General features: G+C 49.7%; 2 protein-coding genes across 2 annotated transcripts in view; one reads left to right on the forward strand and one right to left on the reverse strand.

Moving 5' to 3' along the window:
* IGFBP7 (insulin like growth factor binding protein 7) overlaps nt 1–19990 on the forward strand; it is a 76366-nt gene extending 56376 nt beyond the window's left edge. Inside the window, exons 3-5 of the mRNA XM_074993925.1 lie at nt 16092–16208; nt 18219–18345; nt 19796–19990. Coding sequence (XP_074850026.1) covers nt 16092–16208; nt 18219–18345; nt 19796–19815 — 264 coding nt within the window. The 3' untranslated portion in view covers nt 19816–19990. The remainder of the gene's footprint in view (nt 1–16091; nt 16209–18218; nt 18346–19795) is intronic.
* The window catches only part of POLR2B (RNA polymerase II subunit B), a 32596-nt gene continuing 28417 nt past the window's right edge, over nt 19979–24157 (reverse strand). The window contains exons 18-25 of the mRNA XM_074993924.1: nt 23980–24074; nt 23362–23612; nt 23194–23283; nt 22866–22973; nt 22225–22338; nt 21953–22113; nt 21279–21474; nt 19979–20252 (exon numbers count right to left, since the gene is read on the reverse strand). Coding sequence (XP_074850025.1) covers nt 20163–20252; nt 21279–21474; nt 21953–22113; nt 22225–22338; nt 22866–22973; nt 23194–23283; nt 23362–23612; nt 23980–24074 — 1105 coding nt within the window. The 3' untranslated portion in view covers nt 19979–20162. The remainder of the gene's footprint in view (nt 20253–21278; nt 21475–21952; nt 22114–22224; nt 22339–22865; nt 22974–23193; nt 23284–23361; nt 23613–23979; nt 24075–24157) is intronic.

Below are 24157 nucleotides of genomic sequence, written 5' to 3' on the forward strand. Positions count from 1 at the left end.
CCTGAAAAACACTGGACAGAAATCCGAAGCGGGGAGGATGGGCGGGTGGTGGAGCACCCATGGGGACACATCTCGAAGAACCACCGTTACTATGGTGCGTAACTTCTCTTTCTTCTTCGAGTGTCCCCGTGGGTGCTCCACAATAGGTGACTACCCAGCAGTAACCCAAGTAAGGAGGTGGGTAATCAGTTTATGTGCAGCTTTCCCCCGAGAGGACTGCTGTCGACAGACGGGTATCTTCTTCGAATACCTGAGGTAGGGCATAATGCTCGGCAAAGGTGTCGTAAGATGACCAGGTCACCGCTCTACAGATGTCTTTTAACGCGATGCCCTTGAAGAAGGTTGTTGACGCCGCCACCGCCCTGGTGGAGTGAGCCCTGGGCGGGGCCAGCAAAGGAGCATTTTGAAGCTCATAACACATTTTTATACAGGACACAATGTGCTTAGAGATTCTCTGTGAAGAGAGACCTTTTCCTTTTGGCCTGGGAGAGAGGGAGACTAGGAGCCTGTCCGTTTTCCGGAAGGACTTAGTTCTGTCTATGTAGAAGGCCAACGCCCTCCTCACATCCAGGAGATGCAGGCGTGCCTCCTTGCCGGAGCTGTGAGGCTTTGGGTAAAACGAGGGTAAAACTATTGGCTCGTTAAGATTGGACTCCGAAGAGACTTTTGGAACAAAGGTTGGGTGCAGCCTTAAGGTTACCGCCTCCTTTGAGAATACTGTACAGTGCGGCGTTGCCATCACTGCCGCGAGCTCATTCACCCTGCGGGCTGATGTAGTTGCAAGGAGGAAGGTTGTGTTTTTTTTTTATCATAAGGAGACGTATGGGAACTGTGGCTAATGGTTCAAAGGTGGACCCGATAGCGTGCTGAGCACCAAGTCCAAATTCCATGATGGTGGAAGCGGTTTCCGAGGGGGTACAGGTTTACCAGCCCCTTCAAGAACCTGGTAACGATAGGATGGGCGACTACCGTGGGCCCTTCCTCTGTATGCCGAAAGGCTGATATAGCGGCGAGATGGACCTTTAGCGAGGATAGAGAAAACCCGCCTCTCTTGAGGTCCAATAAGTATTCTAGTATTACAGGTATAGGAACGTCAAGGGGAGCTAACTGCTTGGCGGAACACCAGGCTGTGAATCGGGTCCATTTCTGCTTGTAAGTCCTCCTGGTGGAGGTCCTTCGGCTACATTCCAGGACTTGTTGTACTCCCTCCGTACACGTGCTCTTTAAAGAGCTGAGCCATGGATTAGCCATGCTTGTAGGTCAGACCCTGAGGGTGCGGGTGCACTAAGGACCCCTGAGCCTGCGTGAGTAAGTCCGGCGCCACTGGTAGAGGGAGCGGTGGGCGGTCCGACATGCGCAAAAGCAAGGGAAGCCATTGCTGCCGATCCCAAGCGGGGCTATGAGTATCATGCGAGCTCTCTCCCTTCTGGCTTTGTGCAAGACCTTGTGGCAAACAGATCGATCTGGGGAAACCCCCATGTACGAAAAATGCGCCATAGCAGATCGGAGTGGATCTGCCATTTGTGCGTGATTGCGAAACGCCTGCTCAGTTGATCTGCTTTCACGTTGTGAGCTCCCAGCAAGTACGAGGCTTTCAACATTATGTTGTTGGTGATGCACCAATTCTACAATTGGACTGCTTCCGCACATAGGACACGGGATCGTGCTCCTCCTTGTCGATTGATGTAAATCATAGTGGAGGTATTGTCAGTATTGAATCCCGACTACTTTGCCATGTAGGTAATCTCAAAAATGTTTGCAGGCGTTGAACACTGCTCTGAGCTCCAGCATGGTTATGTGCAGTGTCTGTTCTGCAGGGCACCATAGCCCTTGCGTTACCTTGTTGCCGTTGTGCGCTCCCCATCCTATGTGGGAGGTGGCGGTAGTAAGAAAAAATAGAAATTTGTGGTTGGTGAAAAAGGCACCCCCACTAGCAGATTCTCGGGGTTTTCCCACCACGCCAGGGATCTGCGCACCTCTGTTGTGAGCGACACCACCCTGTGGACAGTGTGGGATGCCGGTTTGTAAACGCTCGCCAGCCAATGCTGCAGGCTTCACATGTGCAACCTGGCATTCTGTACCACAAACGTCGCTGCCGCCATGTGGCCCAGCAGCTGTACGCACGTTAAGACCGGCACCGTGGGGCTGTATGTGATGACTTGCACCAGCAAACTGATGGCGTGGAAGCGGGCGTCGGGTAGGTACACCTTTGCTGTGATAGATTTTATGCGTGCCCCTATGAACTCTATATGTTGTGTGGGTTCGGACTTTGACTTTGCAAGGTTGATGACTAGGCCCAGCGAAGAAAAACGTGTCCACTGTGATGCGTATCATGCGTGAGACCTCTGCCTTCGAGGCCCCTTTTAGCAGGCAGTCGCCCACATATGGGAAAAATAAACACCCCCTGTCTGTGCAGGTAGGCTGACACCACTGCCAGGGTGTTGGTAAAGACTCTGGGGGCCGAGGAGAGGCCGAATGGAAGAACCCTGTGCTGGAAGCGCTCCTGGCCGACCGTGGAGCGGAGGAAGTGCCTGTGTGCCCTATGGATTGTTATATGGATTGTTATATGAAAGTAAGCATCTTGTAAGTCGAGTGATGCAACCCAGTCTCCATCGTCCAGTGCCGTGAGTATCAAGGCAACTATGATCATCCGAAAACGTTGCTTGCGCAAGTAACGGTTGAGGCCCCGAAGATCTAAGATTGGCCTCCAGTCTCCTGTTTTCTTCTCTGGTAGGGAGTAGCATGAATAAAAACATTCCCCTGGAATTATTCCGGCACTCTTTCCACCTCCCCTATGAACATAAGGTGATTCACCCTCTGCTTGAGCCTCGCCTCGTGGGTAGTGTCCCTAAGGTGAGGCCCGGTGGGAGGCTCCGTCGGTGGAAGCGACTGGAAGGGGATCACGTAACCTGTGGCTATGATCTCCAGCACCCATTTGTCTGTGGTGATCTTTTGCCATTGGGAGTGGAACGGTCTGAGGCGAAGATGGAACATGAGATGAGAGTGGCATTGAGCAAGGGTATTGATGGTGCAGCTCCCGACATAACCGTCAAACTTGTTGCCTTTGGGCCTGACCCGAGGGCGTACGGCTTTGTTGAGAACGTCGCCTTGGAGTTCTGTACTGTTGCTGCTGTTGATAGCGCCCTTGGCCGTAGCCCCGTTGATATTGACCACGCTGTGGTTGTAAGCGTAGCATCTTTGCTGAGGATAAAATTTTTCCCTCCTGTATGGGGGAGTATAAATGCCCAAGGTTCTAAGTGTAGCACTCGAGTCCTTACTGGAGTGAGGGACCGAGTCGGCTGAGTCTGCAAACAGCTTTTATGTATCAAAGGGAAGGTCCACGATCTTCGCCTGTAGGTCCCTCACGATACCCGACGTCTGGGGCCAGGATTCTCTACGCATGACCACTGCTGTAGCCGTTGAACGTGCCGCCGTGTCTGCCACGTCCAGGGCAATCTGGACTCCCATCCGCGATGCTGCGTAGCCCTCTTGAATAATCGCCTTTAACACCGGCTTTTTGTCTTATGGAAGTGAATCCATGAGGGGAGTAAGCCTGGCGTAATTATCAAAATTATGGTTTGCTAGGTGTGCCCATAATTTGCCATTCTCAATAGCATGGGTAGAAGAGGAATATACCTTCCCGCCAAACAGCTCTAGCTTCTTAGCATCTTTGTCCGATCCCCCCCGATTTGTACTGAGACCTTTGACCTCTGCTGGGACAACTCGACCTCCAAAGAATTTGGTTGTGGGTGACTGAAGAGGAACTCCATGCCCTTTGCCGGGATGAAGTACTTCTTATCCGCTCTTTTGTTCGTAGGCGGAACAGAAGCCGGACTCTGCCATATCGTAATGGCTGACTCCAGAATGGCTTCATCCAGCGGAATAGCAATTTTGGACAAAGCCGGGGGTCTCAAATTTTCCAGGAGTTTGTGATGTTTCTCCTGCACCTCTGCCGTTTGAATGTCTTGCATGAAAGCCACCCTTTTAAACAGCTCCTGAAACTGTTTAAGGTCATCGGGGGAGAGACATCCCTGGGGGCCATGGCCTCATCTGGGGAGGATGAGGAGGAACCACTAGGGTAAACCTTCCTCGAACCCTCGGGCTCCTGCGGTCGATGATACACTTGCTCGCTGGAGGATTGTGAAGGAAAGTCTCAGGGTTCTAAAATTAACTCCCCTTGAGACAACTGTGTTTCCGTCCCCGATGGGGAGTGCCCACGGGGGTATTGAGCGGCCAGGGGGGACCTGCCCCTGGGTGTAGGCCTGTGGTGTCTGTGTCCAGCATGATAAGGATGATCATGGCAGCATGGGCAAGGGTCCGGGGATGGAGACCTAGACCACTCATGGGGTGTGTACCCCCGATGTCTGGGAGAGCGAGACCTCCGCGACAACACAGATAGAGGTGAAACTGGCTTGTGATAGTACTCCAGGGGATCCAATCCCAGAAATGGTGAAGGTGGCCCAAGCCATGGTGACATTGGTTGGAGGAACGGAGAAGGAGGTTCCGGCTGGGCCAGTGGAGACACAGGCCTTCGGTGCAGCATGTGTATCACAGGGGGACGGCTTGGTGCTAACAGCAGTGCAGCCCTGTCCAGAGATGGACTGCGGTGCCAGGCTTTTGATTTTGCCTTGCCCCTCCCCTGCGGGGCTGGCACCGCCCCCTTCCCTGCCGGGGATCTCGGCCCTGCTGTCAGCGCCGCGCTCGGCACCGTCAGCTGCGGTGCCGCGCGGGTATCCTCCTCCGGTGCCTGCAGGCTCTGTGCCTGGTGCCCCTGCACCGCTGGTGCTGCGGGGGCCGGTGCCGCCGGGTCTGGCGCTTGCCTCGCTGATGCTCTAGGTGCCGCGCGTGCCGGCTGTTGTATAACCAGAGGCTCAGCCTCTGCCACGTGCGCTGCCACGCTGCCGCTTGCCTGAGTATGCGGCTGGGGGCTGTGTGCTCCGCTCATCCTGCTCGCTGCAAACACCGGCAAGGATCGAGCCAGGGAGAGTTTCCTCTGTTTCTGCACCGAGGGGGTCAGAGAAAAACTGCCCTCCTCTTACGCAACCCAGAGGGCCCTTCTGGGTGAGGCTTCTCCGGCAAGTCCGGCTGGAGAGCCTTATCAACAAGAGCATTTTACGCCTCATCGCTCTGTCCTTCCTGGCCCTGGCTGTGAGCTTAGCTCAGTGAGAACACTTCTGGGTAGCCTGTGATTCCCCCAGGCATCGGATGCATTCGCTATGCCCCACGGAGGCCGGCATAGCTTCACGGCATGACTCCCGCTTTGTAAAACCTGAAGAGGCCATTGCGGTGAGTCCTTTACTGTTAATAGGGTACTTAGCACTTAATCCGTGCCTTTCCACCCCAAATAGTGATCACCGGCCTGCGGGGCAGCAGGCGGCCTAAATGGCCTTCACGTTCGCTCTTCTCTTCTCCGCTCCTCTCTTTTTCTTTTTTTTTTGCTGATATTCTCTTTGCCTTTGCTTTCTCTCTCTCTTTTTTTTTTTTTATAACCAAAAACAACGAATGACACGTAGAAAAAACCACTATTTAATCTGACTCTGGCCTTAGCCTGAGTAGATTCCGTCTGCAGCCGATGGCGGTTGAGAAGGAACTGATGGGGACCGAATCGCGCACGCGGCCGGGGGTGCGTAGGGGGGCGGCGCGCGCCGGCGCATGCGCGATCCAGGAGAAACTGCTGGAAGATTTCCAATCTGCGGCGCCGGGCGAGCCCGACACCTATTGTGGAGCACCCACGGGGACACTCGAAGAAGAAGAGTTATTTACTTGTTCCCATAATATAAGAACTAGAGGACACCAAATGAAATTAATGGGTAGTAGGTTCAAAACTAATAAAAGAAAATTTTTCTTCACACAGCGCACAGTCAGCCTGTGGAACTCCTTGCCGGAGGAGGCTGTGAAGGCCAGCACTCTAACAGAGTTTAAAAAAGAGCTTGATAAATTTTTGGAGGTTAGGTCCATAAATGGCTATTAGCCAAGGGTAAAGTATGGTGCCTAGCCTTTAGTCAAAGGCTGGAGACAGATGGCAGGAGACAAATCACTTGATCATTGTCTTCGGTTCACCTCCTCTGGGGCACCTGGCACTGGCCACTGTCGGCAGACAGGATGCTGGGCTGGATGGACCTTTGGTCTGACCCAGTCTGGCCGTTCTTACGTTCTTATGTTCTTATGTACTCCTCTCCCTCTGTAACTTCAGACAGCTGCTCCTGTTTTGCCATCTGTCACCACTGAGAACAGTCTCTCTCCATCTTCTTTAGAACCCACTTTCAGAAAGTTGAAGGCTGCTATCAAATCACCCCTCAGTCTTCTCTTCTGCAAACTAAACAAGCCCATATCTCTGCGCCTCTCCTCATAGGTCATGTGCTCCTGCCCCTTAATCATTTTCATTGCCCTCCGCTTAACCCTCTCCAATATATCCACATCCTTTTTGTACTGGGGGGCCCAGAACTGGATGCAGTACTCCAGATGTGGCCTCACCAGTGCCGAGTAGAGAGGAATAATAACTTCTCTAGATCTGCTGGAAATGCTTCTCCTAATGCACCCCAATGTGCCATTAGCTTTCTAGGCTACAAGGGCACATTGTTGACTCATATGTAGCCTCTTATCCACTGTAATCCCTGGGTCCTCTTCTGCTGTACTGCTGCTTAGCCAGTTGACACCCAGTCTGTGACAATGCTTGAGATTCTTCCGTCCCAAGTGCAGGACTCTGCGGTTGACCCCGTGGAGCCTCATCAGATTACTTTGGCCCAATCCTCCAATTTAGCTAGGTCACTCTGGACCCTTTCCCTACCCTCCACTGTGTCTACCTGTCCCCCAAACTTAGTGTCATCCACAAATTTGTTGAGAGTGCAATCCATCCCTTATCTAGGTCATTAATAAAGATGAAGACCAGAGAAAACTAGACTCTAATAAAAAAAGGCGTTTTACCATAGGCAAGAAGGGTCATCTCGTTTGTGCAAGGATGAGAAAAATACCAAATGCATTACCAAATCCAGCACCACTATGAACTAGTGCACTTCAGACAGGTCGCTAAGACTGTGAGGCCGCATCTACATTACAGTGATCTCATCCACACACAGAAGATTGGATTGAAAGATCATTCGATAGAGAGGATCCACACAGCCCCCGCTCTTTCAAAAGAGCAGGCCAAGAATCAAAAAATCTGGTGCCACGAGGACAGCTCTTTCGAAAAAAGGGCCCCTGGAGCATCTGCACATGCTTTTTCTTTAGAGCGCCTTTTGAAAGAAGACACTCTCCTTGATCCAGGCGTGGACGAGGGCTTCCGGAAGAAGAGTCGCATTTTTTCCGGTTTGGATTGAAAGAGCGTATTTTGTATGCGGATGCTCTGCGTGTTCTTTCGAAAAAGGGACGAATTTTCTGAAAGAACTTGCTAGTGTAGGCATGGCCCGAGACAGCAATTGTAAGACAAAGGCTACAGCAGTCCACCAGCAGGATATGTTCTGAGTTTCTCTGATCAATATGTGGGGGAAGAGGACATCTTTATTTCCCACTCCCACTCTCCAATATGGATTTGTTTAATTTCTTTCCCCAAAACCAATATTTTTTTTCTTTTGAGCTTTTGTTCATGCTGATAAGAGAAACCACAATTATGCTTTGCTATATTAAAGACTTAGGAGCTGAAGAATGTCTCCCAGTGATCTGTTTTAAAGCTCATACATGCCTATGGCTTAAAAATGCTGGCCTTGAATGCCCAGGAAGAGTAACCTAGCAGTTTCTGTTTTCTTTTGTTAGACTTGAGATGAACGTTGCTGCTGCTCCTTTGCTGAGTGATTTTATAGCACTGGTGGCTTCCGTTTGTTTTTATCCTTAGGTCATAGAAAGGAGGAGGCACAGTCACCGTCAGCTGCAACAGCTGCATTGGAGTCTGCCACTGGGATTTCTTAGGAGCCTGAAGCCCAGAGCAAGGCTGATTCCAGACATTCATGTTTGTTCCTCCAGCTTTGCTATCTCTTTGAGTCAAGAAAAGCCTTTGATTTGGTGGTAATGTCAGACAAAATACAGGTTAAACTAAGAAGTGCCACTGTGCAGACTCCATCACTTTTCACGTGTTCTTAGATCCACAGGCTCTTGGGACCTTTGATTTCCAATCATTTTGAAAGACTGTATATTAAAAATTATTCTATGGAAAAATTTTTCTATGGAATAGCAAGTCCCATGAGTAACAGAGACATTCCTGGTGACACAGGAGACCTTGTTGTTCATAAGTGAAATCAGCCGTAGTGTACAGTGTCAGGCAGATTTTCAATGAACTTTTAAAGCTCCACAACTTGTTGGGTCCTCCAGTGTCACCCAGTACAGTCTGGCACAGACAAATGACAGTTCTGTCACAGAGCAACTGAATACACCACTCACTGGCCCTCTGGGGAGCTCAGCATAGCACTGCCTGGGAGGCGTATGGAGGAAGGACAGCTACGCTGGTCAGCATGTAGCTCTGCACTGTTCATGAGTGTCTAGCAACAGGGGTGAAAGTGATTTAAAATGTCAGACAGGAACTGTGCCCTATTGCAACCTCGGCCCCTGCCAGCTCATTCAATAGCTCCCTGCTAACTTTCGCCACAGTTTAGCCAGCTCTTGCCAGAGCTCCACCACAGGGCACCTGCTGACTTTCACTTCCATCGACAAGTTTTGCAATGACAAGCCTTTTTTTTTTTAAATATGCCTATCTCATAGAACTGGAAGGGACCTTCAGAGGTCATTGAGTCCAGCCCCCTGCCCTTGCAGCAGGACCTGTTCACTATCCCTGACAGATTTTTTTTGTTGTTTTAATCTATTTGCCCAGTTCCCTAAATGGCCCGCTCAGGGACTGGGCTCACAACACTGGGTTTAGCATGCCAGTGCTTGAGCCACTGAGCTATCCCTCCCCCTTTTGTGCCAGTGTTGCCCAGGGCCTTTTGGAAACTATTGGTTTTAGGGTAGCAGATGCTCAGATTGCACCCTTTATTTACAATTCTCCTGGGAAAGAAATTCCCATGCCTTGAGCCCTGCCCTGGCAACAGTAAGTGCACTGTGAGTTTCCCACTGCTGCTGAGCCCAAAGACCATGCTTTCATCAGAAGGACTCAGCACCAGCAGTTCTCATAGAGGACAGAGATTTCCCATGCTCCAGGGCGATGGGAGCTGCTGGGGGGCTGACCATGGACCACACTGACCTTGTGGACAGTAAGGACTGGAGAAACGGACAGCAGCTATCATGGACAGCCAAGGGAACAACCTTTCCCCTCTCTGAGCAGTGCTTGCACTATCTCAGGCATTTAGGGTTGGCTCTTCCAAAGTGCTAGGCACTGGGTTATTTCTGCTCTCACTGTCGTCTGTGGGAGTTTCCCATCCATCTTCAGTGGGAGCAGACTCAGGAAATGCTGACTGCTTTCGAAAAGCCCCACCCTTAGCGCAAGTAGGATGTATTTATTCTGGGATGGAGGCGCTTGATCAAGTATAGCCACGCACCCACCCTATGGCTTTTACTGGCACAACTGTAGTTGTAAAAAAAAAATCACACCCTTACCCAAACTCATTGCATCAGTAATCCTTTTACAGGTAGTCTGCAGGTCACAGCCTGCCGTGGGCCTGGCTTGCACACCCATTTCATACCAGTATAGCTGCGTCCATTAGAGGTATGGGTTTTTGTTTTATCGATAGTGTTATTCCTGCACAGCTCGTTTCCCTTCCCTACAGGAATAGCCATATTTTCAGGAACACCTTTAAATAGGTGTAATCGTGCCACTTTGGTGGGCCTAGTCAAACCCTGACAGGTTTTGTGTGTAGACAAAGCTCTCGGAGTTTACAGATCACAGAATCATAGGGCTGGAAGGGACCTCAGGAGGTCATCTAGTCCAGCCCCCTGCTTCGAGCGGGATCAACCCCTACTAAGTCATCCCAGCCAGGACTTAGAAACCTCAAGGGATGGAGAATCCACCAGCTCTCTAGGCAACACATTCCAATGCTTCACCACCCGCCGGGTGAAATAGTTTTTCCTAATATCTAACCTACACCTCTCCCTCTTCAACTTCTGACCATTACTCCTTGTTCTGTCATCTGTCACCACTGAGAACAGTTTCTCACCCTCCTTTTTAGAGCTCCCCTTCAGGAAGTTGAAGGCTGCTATTAAATCACCTCTAAGTCTTCTCTTCTGTAAACTAAACAAGCCCAAATCCCTCAGCCTATCCTCATAGGTCTTGTACTCCAGACCCTTAATCATTTTTGTTGCCCTTCGCTGAACCTGCTCTAGCAAATCCACATCCTTTTTATACTGGGGGGCCCAAAACTGGACACAATATTCCAGATGTGGCCTCACCATTGCCGAATAAAGAGGAATAACTACTTCCCTAGATCTGCTTGAAATGCTCTTCCTAATGCACCCCAGTATGCCATTAGCTTTCTTGGCTACAAGGGCACACTGTTTACTCATATCCAGCCTTTCATCCACCATAACCCCTAGGTCCCTTTCCATCGTACTGCTGCTGAGCCAGTCGGTCTCCAGCCTATAACAATGTTTGGGATTCTTCCGCCCCAGGTGCAGGACTCCACACTTCTCCTTATTGAACTGCATCAGATTTCTTTTGGCCCAGTCCTCCAATTTATCCAGGTCCCTCTGGATTCTCTCTCTACCCTCCAACGTATCTACCTCTCCCGCCTAGTTTTGTGTCATCCGCAAACTTGCTGAGGGTGCAACCCAGTCCCTCATCCAGGTCATTAATAAAGATGTTGAATAACACCAGCCCCAGAACTGAGCCTTGTGGCACTCCGCTTGAAACAGACCGCCATCCAGATATTGAGTATTGACTACTACCCATTGGGCCCGACCATCAAACCAGCTTTCTATCCATCTTATAGTCCAAGGATCCAATCCATATTTCCTTAACTTATGGAAAAGAATGTTGTGGGAGACTGTATCAAAAGCCTTGCTGAAGTCAAGGTATATCACATCCACTGACTTCCGCATGTTCACGGAGCTTGTTACCTCGTCATAGAAGCTAATCAGATTGGTCAGGCAGGACTTGCCCTTGGTGAATCCATGTTGACTATAAGGCGAGCACTTTTCCCTCTTCCAAGTGCTCCAAAATGGATTCCTTGAGGATTCCCTCCATTATTTTCCCAGGGATTGAGGTAAGGCTGACGGGTCTATAGCTCCCTGGATTGTCCTTCTTTCCTTTTTTAGAGATGGGCACTACGTTTGCCTTCTTCCAGTCATCCAGTATCTCCCCCGATCTCCAAGAGTCTTCAAGGATAATGGCCAAAGTTTCAACAATGACCTCTACCAATTCCTTCAGTACCCTGGGGTGCATTAAATCCAAACCCATGGACTTGTGCACATCTAGTTTTTCTAGATAGCTCAGAACTTGTTCCTTCCCCACAGATGGCTGCCCTCCACCTTCCCATACTGCATCATCTAGGACCCTCATGGGGACGTTGACTTTGTCCATGAAGACTGAGGCAAAAAAAGCATTGAGTGCTTCAGCTTTTCCTGCATCATCTGTCACTAGGTTACCTCCCTCATCCAGTAACGGCCCCACACCTTCTCTGATAACCTGTTTATTGTTCACATGCCTGTAGAAGCCCTTCTTGTTACTCTTCACATCCCTTGCCAGCTGCAGTTCCAATTGTGCTTTCGCTTTCCTGCTTACTGTCTGGCATTCTCCAGCCGTATGTTTCTACTCTGCCTTAGTTAACTGTCCACGTTTCCATTTCTTGTATGCATCCTTTTTGAATTTAAGCTGACTAAGGATTTCCCTGTTAAGCCAAGCTGGTTGCCTACCATGTTTGCGTTTCTTACTACGCAGCGGGATTGTTTGTTCCTGTGCCTTCAGTAAGGCTTCTTTAAAATACTTCCAGTTCTGTTCAACTCTTTTCCCCTTCATCTTCCTTTCCCAAGGGAGCCTGCTTATCTGATCTCTTAAGCTACGTCTACACGTGTATGCTACATCGAAATAGCTTATTTCGATGTAGTGAAATCGAAATAAGCTATTTCGATGAATAGCGTCTACACGTCCTCCAGGGCTGGTGCCGTCGACATTCAGCGTCTACGATGGGCAGCACTACATCGAAGTAGGTGCTGCAGGGGAGCGTCTACATGCCAAAGCGGCCCACATCGAAATAAGGGTGCCAGGAACAGCTGCAGACAGAGTCACAGGGTGGACTAGCACTTCCGGGACAACAGCTAGCCGCTCCCTTAAAGGGCCCCTCCCAGACACACTCAGCCTGCACAGCACGCGGTCTGCAGAGCCACAGGCATGCACACCCCGTGGAAGCAGTATGGACCCCCAGCAGCAGCAGCAGCAGCCAGAGGTCCACACACCTGCCCCTGCAGGACCAGTGCTTGCCCTGCTCAGTGCTATGCAGGAGGCAGCTGATCACCTTTTATTTGTGGAAGAGGACCTGCCCCCAGGGGTTGAGGAAGCAGCCTCAGACCTTGCTGCCCTCCACCCCCGCCGCTGGCTGTGAAGCTACCTCACAAGCACAGACTGGTGGGAGCAGCTGGTGCTCAGCAAGTGGGACAACGAGTGCTGGCTCCAGAATTTCCGCATGAGCTGGCAGATATTTCTGGAGCTCTACCAGTGGCTCACCCCTGCCTTACGGCACCAGGACACCTCCATGCGACGTGCCCTCACCGTTGAGAAGTGGGTCGGCATCGCTGTCTTGAAGCTGGCCACTCCAGACAGCTACCGATCCGTAGGGCAGCAGTTTGGTGTGGGCAAGGCCACCGTCGGGGCTGTCCTCATGGAGGTAAGAGGAACCGGGGGGGATCCCTGGGGGGGAGCCCTGGAGGGGGGAGCCCGGGGGTGGAGGGCCAGACACACCCTGCACACCCGTCACTGGTGCTCTCTCATGTCCTTCCCCTGCAGGTCGTCCGCGCAATCAATGCCCTGCTCCTCCACAGGCTCGTGCGGCTTGGGGACCCAGATGCTGCCATCGCGGGGTTTGCCAGCCTGAGCTTCCCAAATTGCTTTGGGGCTCTGGATGGGACCCATATCCCCATCTGTGCCCCGGAGCACAGCGGAGGACGCTTCCTCAATAGGAAGGGATACCATTCGGTGGTCCTCCAGGCCTTGGTGGACAGCCGGGGCCACTTCCTGAACATTTATGTTGGCTGGCCTGGCAGCACCCATGACGCCCAGGTATTCAGAAATTCGGGCCTGTGCCGCCGGCTGGAGGCGGGGACCTACATCCCCCAGCGGGAGATCCCTGTGGGAGACACCGCCATGCCCCTCTGCGTCGTCGCAGACGCGGCGTACCCCCTCCGGCCCTGGCTCATGCACCCTTACACGGGCCATCTCACAGCCAGCCAGGAGCGGTTCAACACGCGCTTGAACCATGCGCGCCAGGTGGTCGAGCGCACTTTCGGCCGCCTCAAAGGGCGCTGGAGGGTGTCTCCTCACCTGCCTGGATGCAGGCCCCACCAACATCCCCCAGATTGTGGGCGCGTGCAGCGCACTCCACAACCTGGTGGAGAGCAAGGGAGAGGCCTTCTTCCAGGGCTGGGCTGTGGAGGCTGGCAGGGCCGACGTCCAGCCACCCGCTGCCCCCAGTCGCCAGGTCAACCCTGAGGGGATCTGAGTCTGGGAGGCCCTGCGGGCCCATTTTGACCAGGCTGCGGGGTGAACGCTGGCAGGGCTAGCTGCGGGCAAGCCACCCACTGCAACACCCCATCCTCCACAACACTCCCTGCCCCCACGCCCACACCACAGAGCACCCGAGAGCGCACCCCCCCCACTTTTCTTGGAAATAAATGGAAATGTTGTTTCAAACCAAACAGTGCAACCTCTTATTAATAACATATATATAGAAAAGAAGAGGGGAACTATTTACATGGGCGGTCAGCTAGCAGAACAGAACAGGGGTCCAACACAAACTATATACAAAGGGGGGATATGTACAAAGGGGGGGGGCACATCCTCGGCCCCACACCCCTAATATCCGGCGCCGGGGGTTGGAGGGCATGACCCTCGCCTCGGGCGGAGCCCTGGGCAAAGCTAGGTGGGGGCCAGGAGAACCGGCAAATACGGCCGGCTGGTGTCCGCAGGCCCCAGGTCCCCCTCGGCGGCAGGCCCCAGGTGGCGGACGGTGGAGGGACGGCGGGTGGAGCGGCAGGTGGCGCGGCAGGCAGAGTGGCGGGCAGCGCGGCAGGGGGGGCCAGGTGTTGCGCTATGCGCTCAAAGGTGCACATGAAGGCCCCCCAAGCCTCCTGGCGCCAGGCCAGCACTTGCTCTTGGAGCTCCAGCTGCCGCTCCTCCACCCGCAGGCGCTGCTCCGACACCTCCAGCTGACGCCGGAGGGTCGCAAGCAGCTGGGGGTCCATGGCCGTCCTCGGGTGGCTCCGCCATCGGCCTCGTCCTGGGGCTGGTCGTTGCTCCGCTGAGGGGCTGGCCTGCTGGGATGGCCCTGGTGGGCTCTCGGGGATGACGGACACCTCGCCAGCGCTCTCCGGGCCCTCCGATGGTGCAACTGCGGAACACGGGGGAAGAAGAGTGGAGACAGCCATTAGTGTGGGCCCTGACCCGTGGCCCTTGTCCCCCGACCCCTCCGCTGCTGGTTCCCCATCCCCGTCCCCGGGAGATGCTGCTGCTGCTGCTGGATGTCCCCCCCACCCCCGGGGGACCCTAGGTTCTGCTCCCCCCATCCCCAGGGATGGGGCATGGTGCTGTCCTGCTGGGGGGCAGGGGCTGATGCACTCTTCTGAGGGACATGCCACTGCTGTCCTTGGGGCCATGGTCATCTGGGCATGTGGAGGGCCCTGGTCATGTCTCTTGTCCCCGCCCCTTAACCCCGGGGGTGTGCACGGGGCGGGGGTACATACCTGACGGTCCACTTCCATGGTCGGGGACACCCACTGGGCAGACGCCCTGCTGCAGCTCCGGGACGGGAGGGCCATGCGGAGCCCCCCCCCCGTCGCTGGAGGAGTCCCCCTCCTCCTCCTCCGGCATCCCAGGGGTAGGCTCGTGGGGGGGCCCCAGGGGTGCAGGGCTTGCCTCCGGGGCGGACTCCGTCTCCGGGGCCTGCTGGGGCTCGTCGGCCGAGGTGTCAAGAGTGGCCGGGGGGGCGGAGGAGGTGTGCCGGGGGCCCAGGATGGCCCTGAGCTCCCTGTAAAAGGGGCAAGTGGCAGGGGCGGCCCCAGATCGGCTGGCCGCATCCTGGGCCTGGGCGTAACCCTGCTGCAGCTCCTTAACCTTACTCCTGACGTGGTCAGGAGTGTGGGCAGGATGACCCCGGGCAGCCAGGCGCTCGGCCAGCCGAGCGAACGCATCCGCGTTCCGCCTCTTGCTCCCCATTACCTGGAGCACCTCCTCCTCGCCCCAGAGCCCCAGCAGGTCCCGGATCTTGGCCTCCGTCCAGGAGGGGCCCCGCTGCCTCTTCCCGGGCTGGCTGGTTGGCTGGGAGCCCTGGCTCCCCTTGGGGGGGGGTGCCCTGGGGGCGCTTGGGGGCTGACTGGCTGCCATGGGTTCAGGCTGTTGGGGTGCGGCTGCTGTGAGACGTGCAGGCTGACCGCGTGGCAACGCTGCTGCCTGCACGCGCTCTCAGCTTCCTGCACAGGAATGCAGGGGGCGGGGAGCTTTAAGGGGCTGCTGTAAGCGGCGACCATACAGCTCAGGGGCTGGAGAGAGCATCTCCCAACCCCTCAGCTGATGGCCGCCACGGCGGACCCCACTATTTCGATGTTGCGGGACGCGGATCGTCTACACGTGCCCTACTTCAACGTCGAAGTAGGGCGCTATATCCATCTCCTGATGGGGATAGCGACTTCGACGTCTCACCGCCTTACGTCGATTTCAACTTCGAAATAGCGCTCGCCACGTGTAGACGTGGTGGGCGCTATTTCGAAGTTGGCACGGCTACTTTGAAGTAGCCGGCTCGTGTAGACGCGGCTTTAGAGAGTCAAAGTCTGCTCTTCTGAAATCAAGGGTCTGTATGTTACTGCTCATCCTTCTTCCTTTCGTCCGGACCCTGAAATCTACGATCTCATGGTCGCTACAGCCCAGGTTCCCTCCTACTTCTATAGTTTAGGGGCTCAGGTGCTGTAGGTATTTAGGATATCAATCTCATCAAACTACTGACAGCTTGACTCTTCATATTCCTGCTCAGATAATAAGGGGAGAGTATGGTGTCCAAAGGCTGGAACTTCTGCCTGGAGACCGTGACAATTTAGCTATCCAGACCCGTGGTGGCCCTGAGAAACATGAAGTAACTGGCTGGGTGTTGGTAAGTACTTGTGCACATTCACATGCATTTCTGATAACGTATTGGTGAGACCCAAGATTCTGTTCATAATACTGGGAAGTTACAGGAGTAAGTGCAGCAGTCCTTCTTGGTGCTGAGAATAGTCTGTGCATTTGAAGTTAAAAAGCAGCTACACGTATAGCAAAGAGGGAGATTTTAATTTACATTTTTGGAGATATTCCTATCTTGTAGAACTGGAAGGAGCCTTGAGAGGTCTTTGAGCCCTGTCCCCTGCTCTCACACCAGGACCTTTCACCATCCCTGGCTGATTTTTTTTTTTAATTTATTTGCCCCAGATCCGTAAATGGCCCCCTCAAGGATTGAGCTCACAACCCTAGGTTTAGCAGGCCAGTGCTCAGGCTGAGCTATCCCTCCCTCCCACCCTAATGAAATGCACTCAGTTGGCCTGGTTGTTTCCTTGTGTAGTTATTTATACCTGTGAAAGATGTGTGTGAAAGCAATGAGGATGAACATCAGGATGTTAAAATACCCTCCAGAATAGGACTGAAATGACAGACCACCTCTGCTGGGGCTCTGCCTGTAAAACATTGTGATCCACAGCTGCAGCAGAGCTGGTAGGTAGGACAGGCCTTGTGAGCTCTGGAGACCAGGTGCCTTTGGAGAGGGTCCATGGGAGTGGAACTCTTCACAGAAGGTCAGGGCATTGCTATCCCCTCTCTTGCAGATCATAGTGCAGCATTAAGTGCTGCACTAGACTCTCCCTCTCCAGAGACAAGAGCTTCTTTCGTAAGAGAGGCTCACAGACCAAAGCTAGTATCAGCCTGGCCGCCCTAAAGAGCTCTTCTATTTTGTAGCTAACTTGCGAGGGCACTCTTTCCAGTCACGTCGCTACAGCTCAAGAGAATATAGTCCCCAGCTGACAACCCTGACCAGATGCCCTCCTCAAAGAACTCTGACCTGCTAGGTATGAGTTTACTTAAGGAAGAGGCAGAAAAATCTGTGTCCTACAGCTCAGGCTAAGGTTTGCTATGTGAGCATGCCAGGACTGCTCTGTGCTGGAGATCAGAGAACAGTCCCTCTTAGCAACTCTGACCTGGGTCCCCAAGGAGTGTGAACTCTAAGGATTCTATCTCCAAACATTTAAATCCAAACATTAAAAGATTTTTTTAAATTGTTCTTAAGGAGTTACTTGAGTGGGAGTATGACAGGCAGAGCAGCACCCAAGGGCCTGAGCTGAGAGGGGAACGTAGCAGCAGGGAAGCCAGCAGAGAGGATGGCACAACAGGCCAGGCATGACAGATTTGCTGTGATTTGCAAGTAGATAAGCTTTGGCAATAACGGACCACACTGAAATTTCTTCAGCCTCTAACTGAGGGGGAGCCTGGGGAATGTAACAATGGCATTAGCTTACACAATACGCCAAAGCAGGTGAAACTTGGGAAGAACTGTGGAGTAGGGCAAATATGGTACTGAGCCTACAGAAATATGATGAAGCATCTTTCTAGAGAGAAGTAGCAAGGATACTGCCTTTTCCTGCCTCTCTACCCCTTAGAGCAAGAAGTTCTAAAACATCCCAAACCTACGCAAAGGAGGTTTGAAGAGCCTGGTAAAGCAAATCCTGCTGTGTGAGACAGGGTGAAGGTAGGAGTGGATTGAATGGCTGAGCTCCTATTCTGTGGTTAACTACTGCCACCTATCTGATTTGGGAACCAATAACTACCCATGGGCCTTTGGTTCAGTTGAAAGAAATCAGAAGTGAATTTTGTTCTCCCTTTGCTAATAGGGAATAAGTTCTCATTTTTAAACAAACTAGAGGTTGTTCACAAGAACAAGCCTTTTCCAGACTGCTAGCCAGGGGAACATGCTGAACACATACAGCCTCCACCTGTTAATGCACCCTTCATCACTGACCTGTTTGGAGTGTTACTTGTACTATTGGTTACTGCTGTTGTGCAACCCAACGGTGACACACAGTAACCTGAGAATGAATCCTCCCTAGTAAATAAGGATACGTGCTGCTTGTTTTGGTAGATATCTCCTTTAAGTAAAGAGGATGCTGGAGAATACGAGTGTCACGCATCAAACTCCAAAGGAGAAGCTACAGCTTCTGCACGAATTACCATTGTTGATGCAGTACATGAAATACCCATAACTAAAGGTCGGTAATATGTGCAAAGTTTTAACACTGTTCTATATGTGCAAAGATTTTTTTTTCAAAATGGGGTTTTTAAGAGAACAACCTGAAAAGTTGCAATTAGAACTTGACTTGCTGTACCATGCTGATATTTGTATTGTCAAATCCAGTCTCTCTCTGAAGTTCTCTACTGCAGGAGCTCACAAATAGCTAAGGATTGCATCTTTATTAAGTACATGGGTTTTTTTTTCCCAAATGTGTGCTAGCCTGTGGAGAGGAATTAGTTAACACATGTGACTAAGTCCCTTTCTGGCTGTTACAATGATTTCTTTGTTCGCCAGATGCCATGTTCTCTGGAAAGACCTCAATTTCAGATTCTATAAAAGGTTTTAAAAACACTTCCAAAAGCTGCTGGGCTAGTTTGCCAATAGAGTCAAAAGCACCTTGCTCTTCCTTCCTCCTGGCAACCCTTATCACATATCTGCAGGTTAATGTATGCAAGCCATTCATTTAGTTTCTAGACTAAAGCTCTTTGAAATGACACAGAATAGCTGGAATATGGGTATAAACAAATTATGGTGCGGACAACTGCCTCGATGTAAAAGTGTACCTCAAAATCCTGTTAAAAGAGCACTGTGATAGGGAGATCGACTCAAGCGCCAGCCAGTCCATAACAGTGCACCTAGTCTGAGCTCGATTTATTCAGACAGGGCCGTAGCTCCCCAAAGTCTTCTTGTAAAAACTGTGTGCCAGCTCCTACAGTAAATACAAGGAGAGCTGTTCCCACTCCCCGCTGCAGAGACATCTCCCGAGGTCACCCAGCCAGGAGTCCACCAGCACTTGCTCTCCAGTTCCTTATGCCTTGATTCAGGCTTGCGGGGGCATGACTCCTCCCACAGCACTTCCTGGCCAGGGTTCTTGCTCAGTCTTCCACTCCAAGTCCTCCCTGCTGGTCCTACCCCTGCTCAGGGGATCCACCCTCCTGCTCCACTCACCAACTCAGTCTCCACTTTGGTCTCGAGGCCACGGCCCCAGCCTTCGGCTTGGGTCTGCTGCAGCTGCCACGTCTGGAGCTCTTTCAGCTCTTGTCCAGGCGATGGGCAGTGTCACGCAGTTCATATCCCCACTGCCTGTCTGCGGGAGCGGCCGCTCAAGCCTAGCTGGGGTCTCAGCTGGCCACTGAAAAGCACACTAGCCTCTTCCCTCTTATAGGGCCCATGTCACCTTCTGACAGCCATGAAGTTATTAGAGATATCTCAGGTGCTACACTAATAAGTATGGTCTTAATGTCTGTGTAGTTAGCCAGCTACTGAAAATCGACACCATTACCTTCAGCTATCCAGTTCCCTCAGAAAAGAAGAAAGGCCTGAGTGACTTAAATGTGGACAATGATGAATAGCAAAATTCATTCCATCGCTTTTGGAGTATCTTCAGTTACCCTAATTTTGAAACCACCCTTCCTCCTTTTCCCCAGATGATGGTGCGGAGCTGTGACATGAAGACTACATCATTTATACAATTTAAATCAGCATTTTGGAAATCTGCAGCCACGGACTTCTTCCAGCACAATAATCAGTTTCCTGTCTCACTCACTCTTCCTTTCAGTAATCTTTTGCTTGCACATCTTTGGCAAACACACAAATAAATGTAATTCACGTTTGGTTACAAATCTTTTATTTCTATTTACAAAAAATAAAGCTCAAGATCATTAGCGTGTTAAGAAATGCAAAACAAACCTGCTGCAAATGACAGCACCATCTAAAAATATTTTGACTGCAAAACATAACACTAGACCAGGACAAGCCTATACATAAAGTCAGCACTAAAATGCCTTCTAAAGGCTAAACACTCATCATACGAGGTGCAATACTCATGGACATCAGCTCTTGAAACAGGAGTTTACAGGCGTATGGCATTCGCACCAAGGAAATCTGTAAAGGAGGTAAGAAAATTTAGTATGTGGTACCTTAAACAATTAACTTCACTCTACCTATTCATTAAGTAAATAGTAATGGCGAGGAATGTCAAATTGCAAGGCTACTTGTTTTGGTCTAGTGCTTCATATGAAGTTGTATTTTTAAAGCCTTTTAGCCAGTCTTTACAATTCACAAAGTGATGACTGATTACATTCCATCCAACGTGGCATTACTTGATAGTGTATCATGTTCCCGTAGGGGGTCCAGACAAACAAAGCAACACTAAACTGGTCAAGGTATTTTATTTATGCATATTAATTATATATTTCCAGACAGTTAAGCTCCTCAGAGTTATGGCAGAGAACAACAATTCTGTTTACAGTTTATACTTGGAATATACACATCCATCTTTTAATTCAAAACCTGTGATTTATACCCCACTGCCCCCTTAAAAACCACAATGCTATAAAACTAATTGTCCTCTTAACTATTTAACAGGAAAACAGACTCTACAAGCAAGTAAAGGGTTTACTTAATAAATGCAGTTCAGATTTCCAGCAATGCATCTCATGAGTAGCAACAGAACCAACAGCCATGGCCTTTTGTACATACAAAATTGAGTTTTAAAATAATTTTTACTCTTTTGTTCTCTGTGTGAAAGTAGCTATACATGATGAAGCACAAGTCCAAAAGTATTTCTAGTAGAAAACGAGAACCTCAAATGTGCAACACAGCTCCACTTGCAACCAAAACAAAGTTAAAAGTCAAGATTCAATGTTAATTTTCAGTTAAGTTCCTTGAAAACCCAGTATCATAAAAATACACAAGTGAAATTTCCTGCTAAATGACACAGCCCAAAATCTGGCAATTATAGGGAAATGTGCAGAAGTACAAATGTTTTTTCTAACTATTGGGTTAATGTTTGTTTCTTTTATCAGATGCTCTCTACATCCTCACTTACCATCTACATCCTCATCACTCAAGAACCGTCACTGTTCTTGATTGCAAGGAGAAATTTTTCCAGAGGTAATGCATACATACCTGTGTTTTGTTACGGCAACCCCTGCATTCATACGTGTGTGTCCTCGTGTTAGCTATTGCCATTATTCCACACAGATTGCAAACATGAACTTGGTATGGGTCTGAAGCCTCAAATAATCTCTCTCTCAAAAACTGAGCTGCTCCATGAGCAATCTGACAGTCTCGCTCCATTTCTCCAAAACGAAGACCACCATCACTGCAAAGGGGAGAAAACAAAAGGGTATTTTGTCAGAAATTGTGGTCCCAGTAGCTAATATAGAAACCTCCTAATTCTGTACAAATACATCAGCAGTATTACAAGTAGGTGCCTCTATACCCTAAAAGTTTTCTTCCCTTTCTCACAAAAATAAGATAATTGGGAAGAAGTCACTCAATTTATTTATTAAACTGCTGCACCTACTAACAGTCACATAACTATGAAAATGCCTACAACAAATGACGCTATAGTGTTTGAAGAGGCAAACCACAACCACACAAACTGTTACAAATGACTAAGTTACATTTGACCTGTCCAAACCGAAGAACACTAACATCAGCTCCAAATCAGGTGGCTAACTGCATGAGCCACTTAAAATACAGATGCACAGTTGAGGCAGCTAATTCTTCTCTACCTGAACAACCTAACTGTGGGATTTCAAGGACTCTTACTAAAGAAAATCCACAAATATTCTTACCGAGATCTACCTTCCATCGGTTGCCTGTTAAGAATCTGAATGGGCCCTCTTGCACGAGAATGAATTTTGTCATCTACCATATGTTTCAACCTCTGGTAATAAGTAGGGCCAATGAAGATCTGAGATGTGATTTTGCGTCCAGTAAAGCCATTATAGAGAACCTGAAATAAAAGAACATAATTACTGAAGCACAAGCTTATGCTAGACGTATTTAAAAAAATATCTAAACAGCCCAATCATCTTTAGCTAGATTAGCATTTTAAGCACACTACCTCATTTCCTCTCAGATGATAGCCATAATCGGACAGTAAATTGGAAATCTTCTGCACGTTGACGGCATCATTAAAAGGTGTAGCATCACCAATTTCTCCCTTGTTTGCTGATACCTAGGTAAAAAAGGGTTTGCTGGATACTGTAAAACACTTGAAGACAAAAGCTGTGCATTCTATAGGTGAGTAGTCAGACAGTATGCAGATACTTGAAAAAGCTAACCTACTCCCACTGTTAAGATTTCAGACCCAATGCCCAGGATGGAATTCAACCATAATTTTCTAATGCAAAGGATATTTTTCTCCGAACAAAACTTGGATGCACAGGATAGTGGTGGGATTTTCAGAAGCAATTAGCTCTACCATAACTCTTACTGCTTTCTTTTTTGTAAATTAGGAGAATGCTTAAGAGACTTAAGGTTACCTATGCTTGTGTAGTAAAGCAGCGAACAAACTCTGGGTTCTCCCTAAGTTTTGTTTTCGGTTTTTTGTTTTTTGCTACTAGAGCCTCAAAAATGTGAGCATGATTATATTCTTTAGCAGGTTAACAAATACCAGGAATTACCAGATCATCTTGTCCACAGGGACAAACAACTGCAGTTTGCTTCTCAGATTTTAGCTACAAAACAAAGTGACCTCCTTACCTTCCCTTGAAGGCATTCAATCAAGTGACCGATTGTCATACGGGAAGGGATGGCATGAGGGTTGATGATTATGTCAGGGGTGATACCTTCACAAGTGAAAGGCATATCCTAAAGCAAGGAAGATATTCATTAGGCCTTGTGAAAAGCTAGGGAGTTCCAGCAAAATAGAAATCCAATTCAACAGCAGAGAGTCAAAGACATTTTAACAACAACTAAATAGATGTTAAATTGAAATCAAAACATGAAGGTAACATTTCACTGGCAATCCACATTTATAAGCAACTTTCACCATGCAATGAGTGAAAGCATGAGAGAAAAAAGTTGCTACCTCTTGTCTGTACTGGATACCACAGGTACCCTTCTGACCATGCCTGCTGGCAAATTTATCTCCAATTTGTGGGATTCTCACAGAGCGCACCTAGAGGCAACCGAAACATTACATCAGTGATTTTTAAGAAGACGTGTTTACCCAGGAGCCAAAGACACCTGTACTCACCCTAATTTTGCAAAACTTGTATCCTTCCTGATTAAGGGTAACCATGACCTGGTCCACAATACCAGTCTCACTAGTTCGCAGGAAAGTGCTACAGTCCCTCTTTGTGTACCGTCTATTAGTACTTTCCAGTTCATCTTCATTCTCAGGCAGTGTTACTGTTTTGCCAATAATGACATCGTCTCCTGACACACGTACACCAGGTGCTATCAAACCATCATCATCTAGTTTGTCATAGATAGCATGCCTCATACCTGAGATTAAAGAAATGAATTCAGAGCCAAAAGCCTTAAAAATATTTCTACAAAAACATTACCGATCACCTTCCCAGAATAGCAGACACCACATCTGCCTTCTGACCCACTACACAGCAGTACTATGAGTTCGTGACATACTTGCAAATGCAGTTTCTGGATATTTTCACACATATATAATAGAAAGGAATTTTTTTTGTTTGTTTTTACTGACCATATAAATTTCTTTGTACTAAGAATACAAATTTGTCGATCATTTACATGTTTACAGTGCAGTATGAACAGTCAAATACAGTAAAGTTAACCTGAAGGACTCAGTCTGGCAGCTAATCGCAGACTCTTTCTTCCATCTGCCAGCATCTCTTACCCTGACAAGTTTCACGAGTAGGTTTTTCAAAAACTTCTTCTTGGTCAAATCCTTTCTTGGATTCTTGTTCTTTATATGAGCGATAGAACACAGATCTAAAAGAAAATTTCCAAGAAAAACTTGTTTAGATATCTTTTTTTGTTTTTTTAAAGTTATATGCTGCAGCCACATCTACACC

The sequence above is a fragment of the Carettochelys insculpta genome, chromosome 4 (genome assembly GCF_033958435.1).
Source record: "Carettochelys insculpta isolate YL-2023 chromosome 4, ASM3395843v1, whole genome shotgun sequence".
Taxonomy (NCBI): Eukaryota; Metazoa; Chordata; order Testudines; family Carettochelyidae; genus Carettochelys; species Carettochelys insculpta.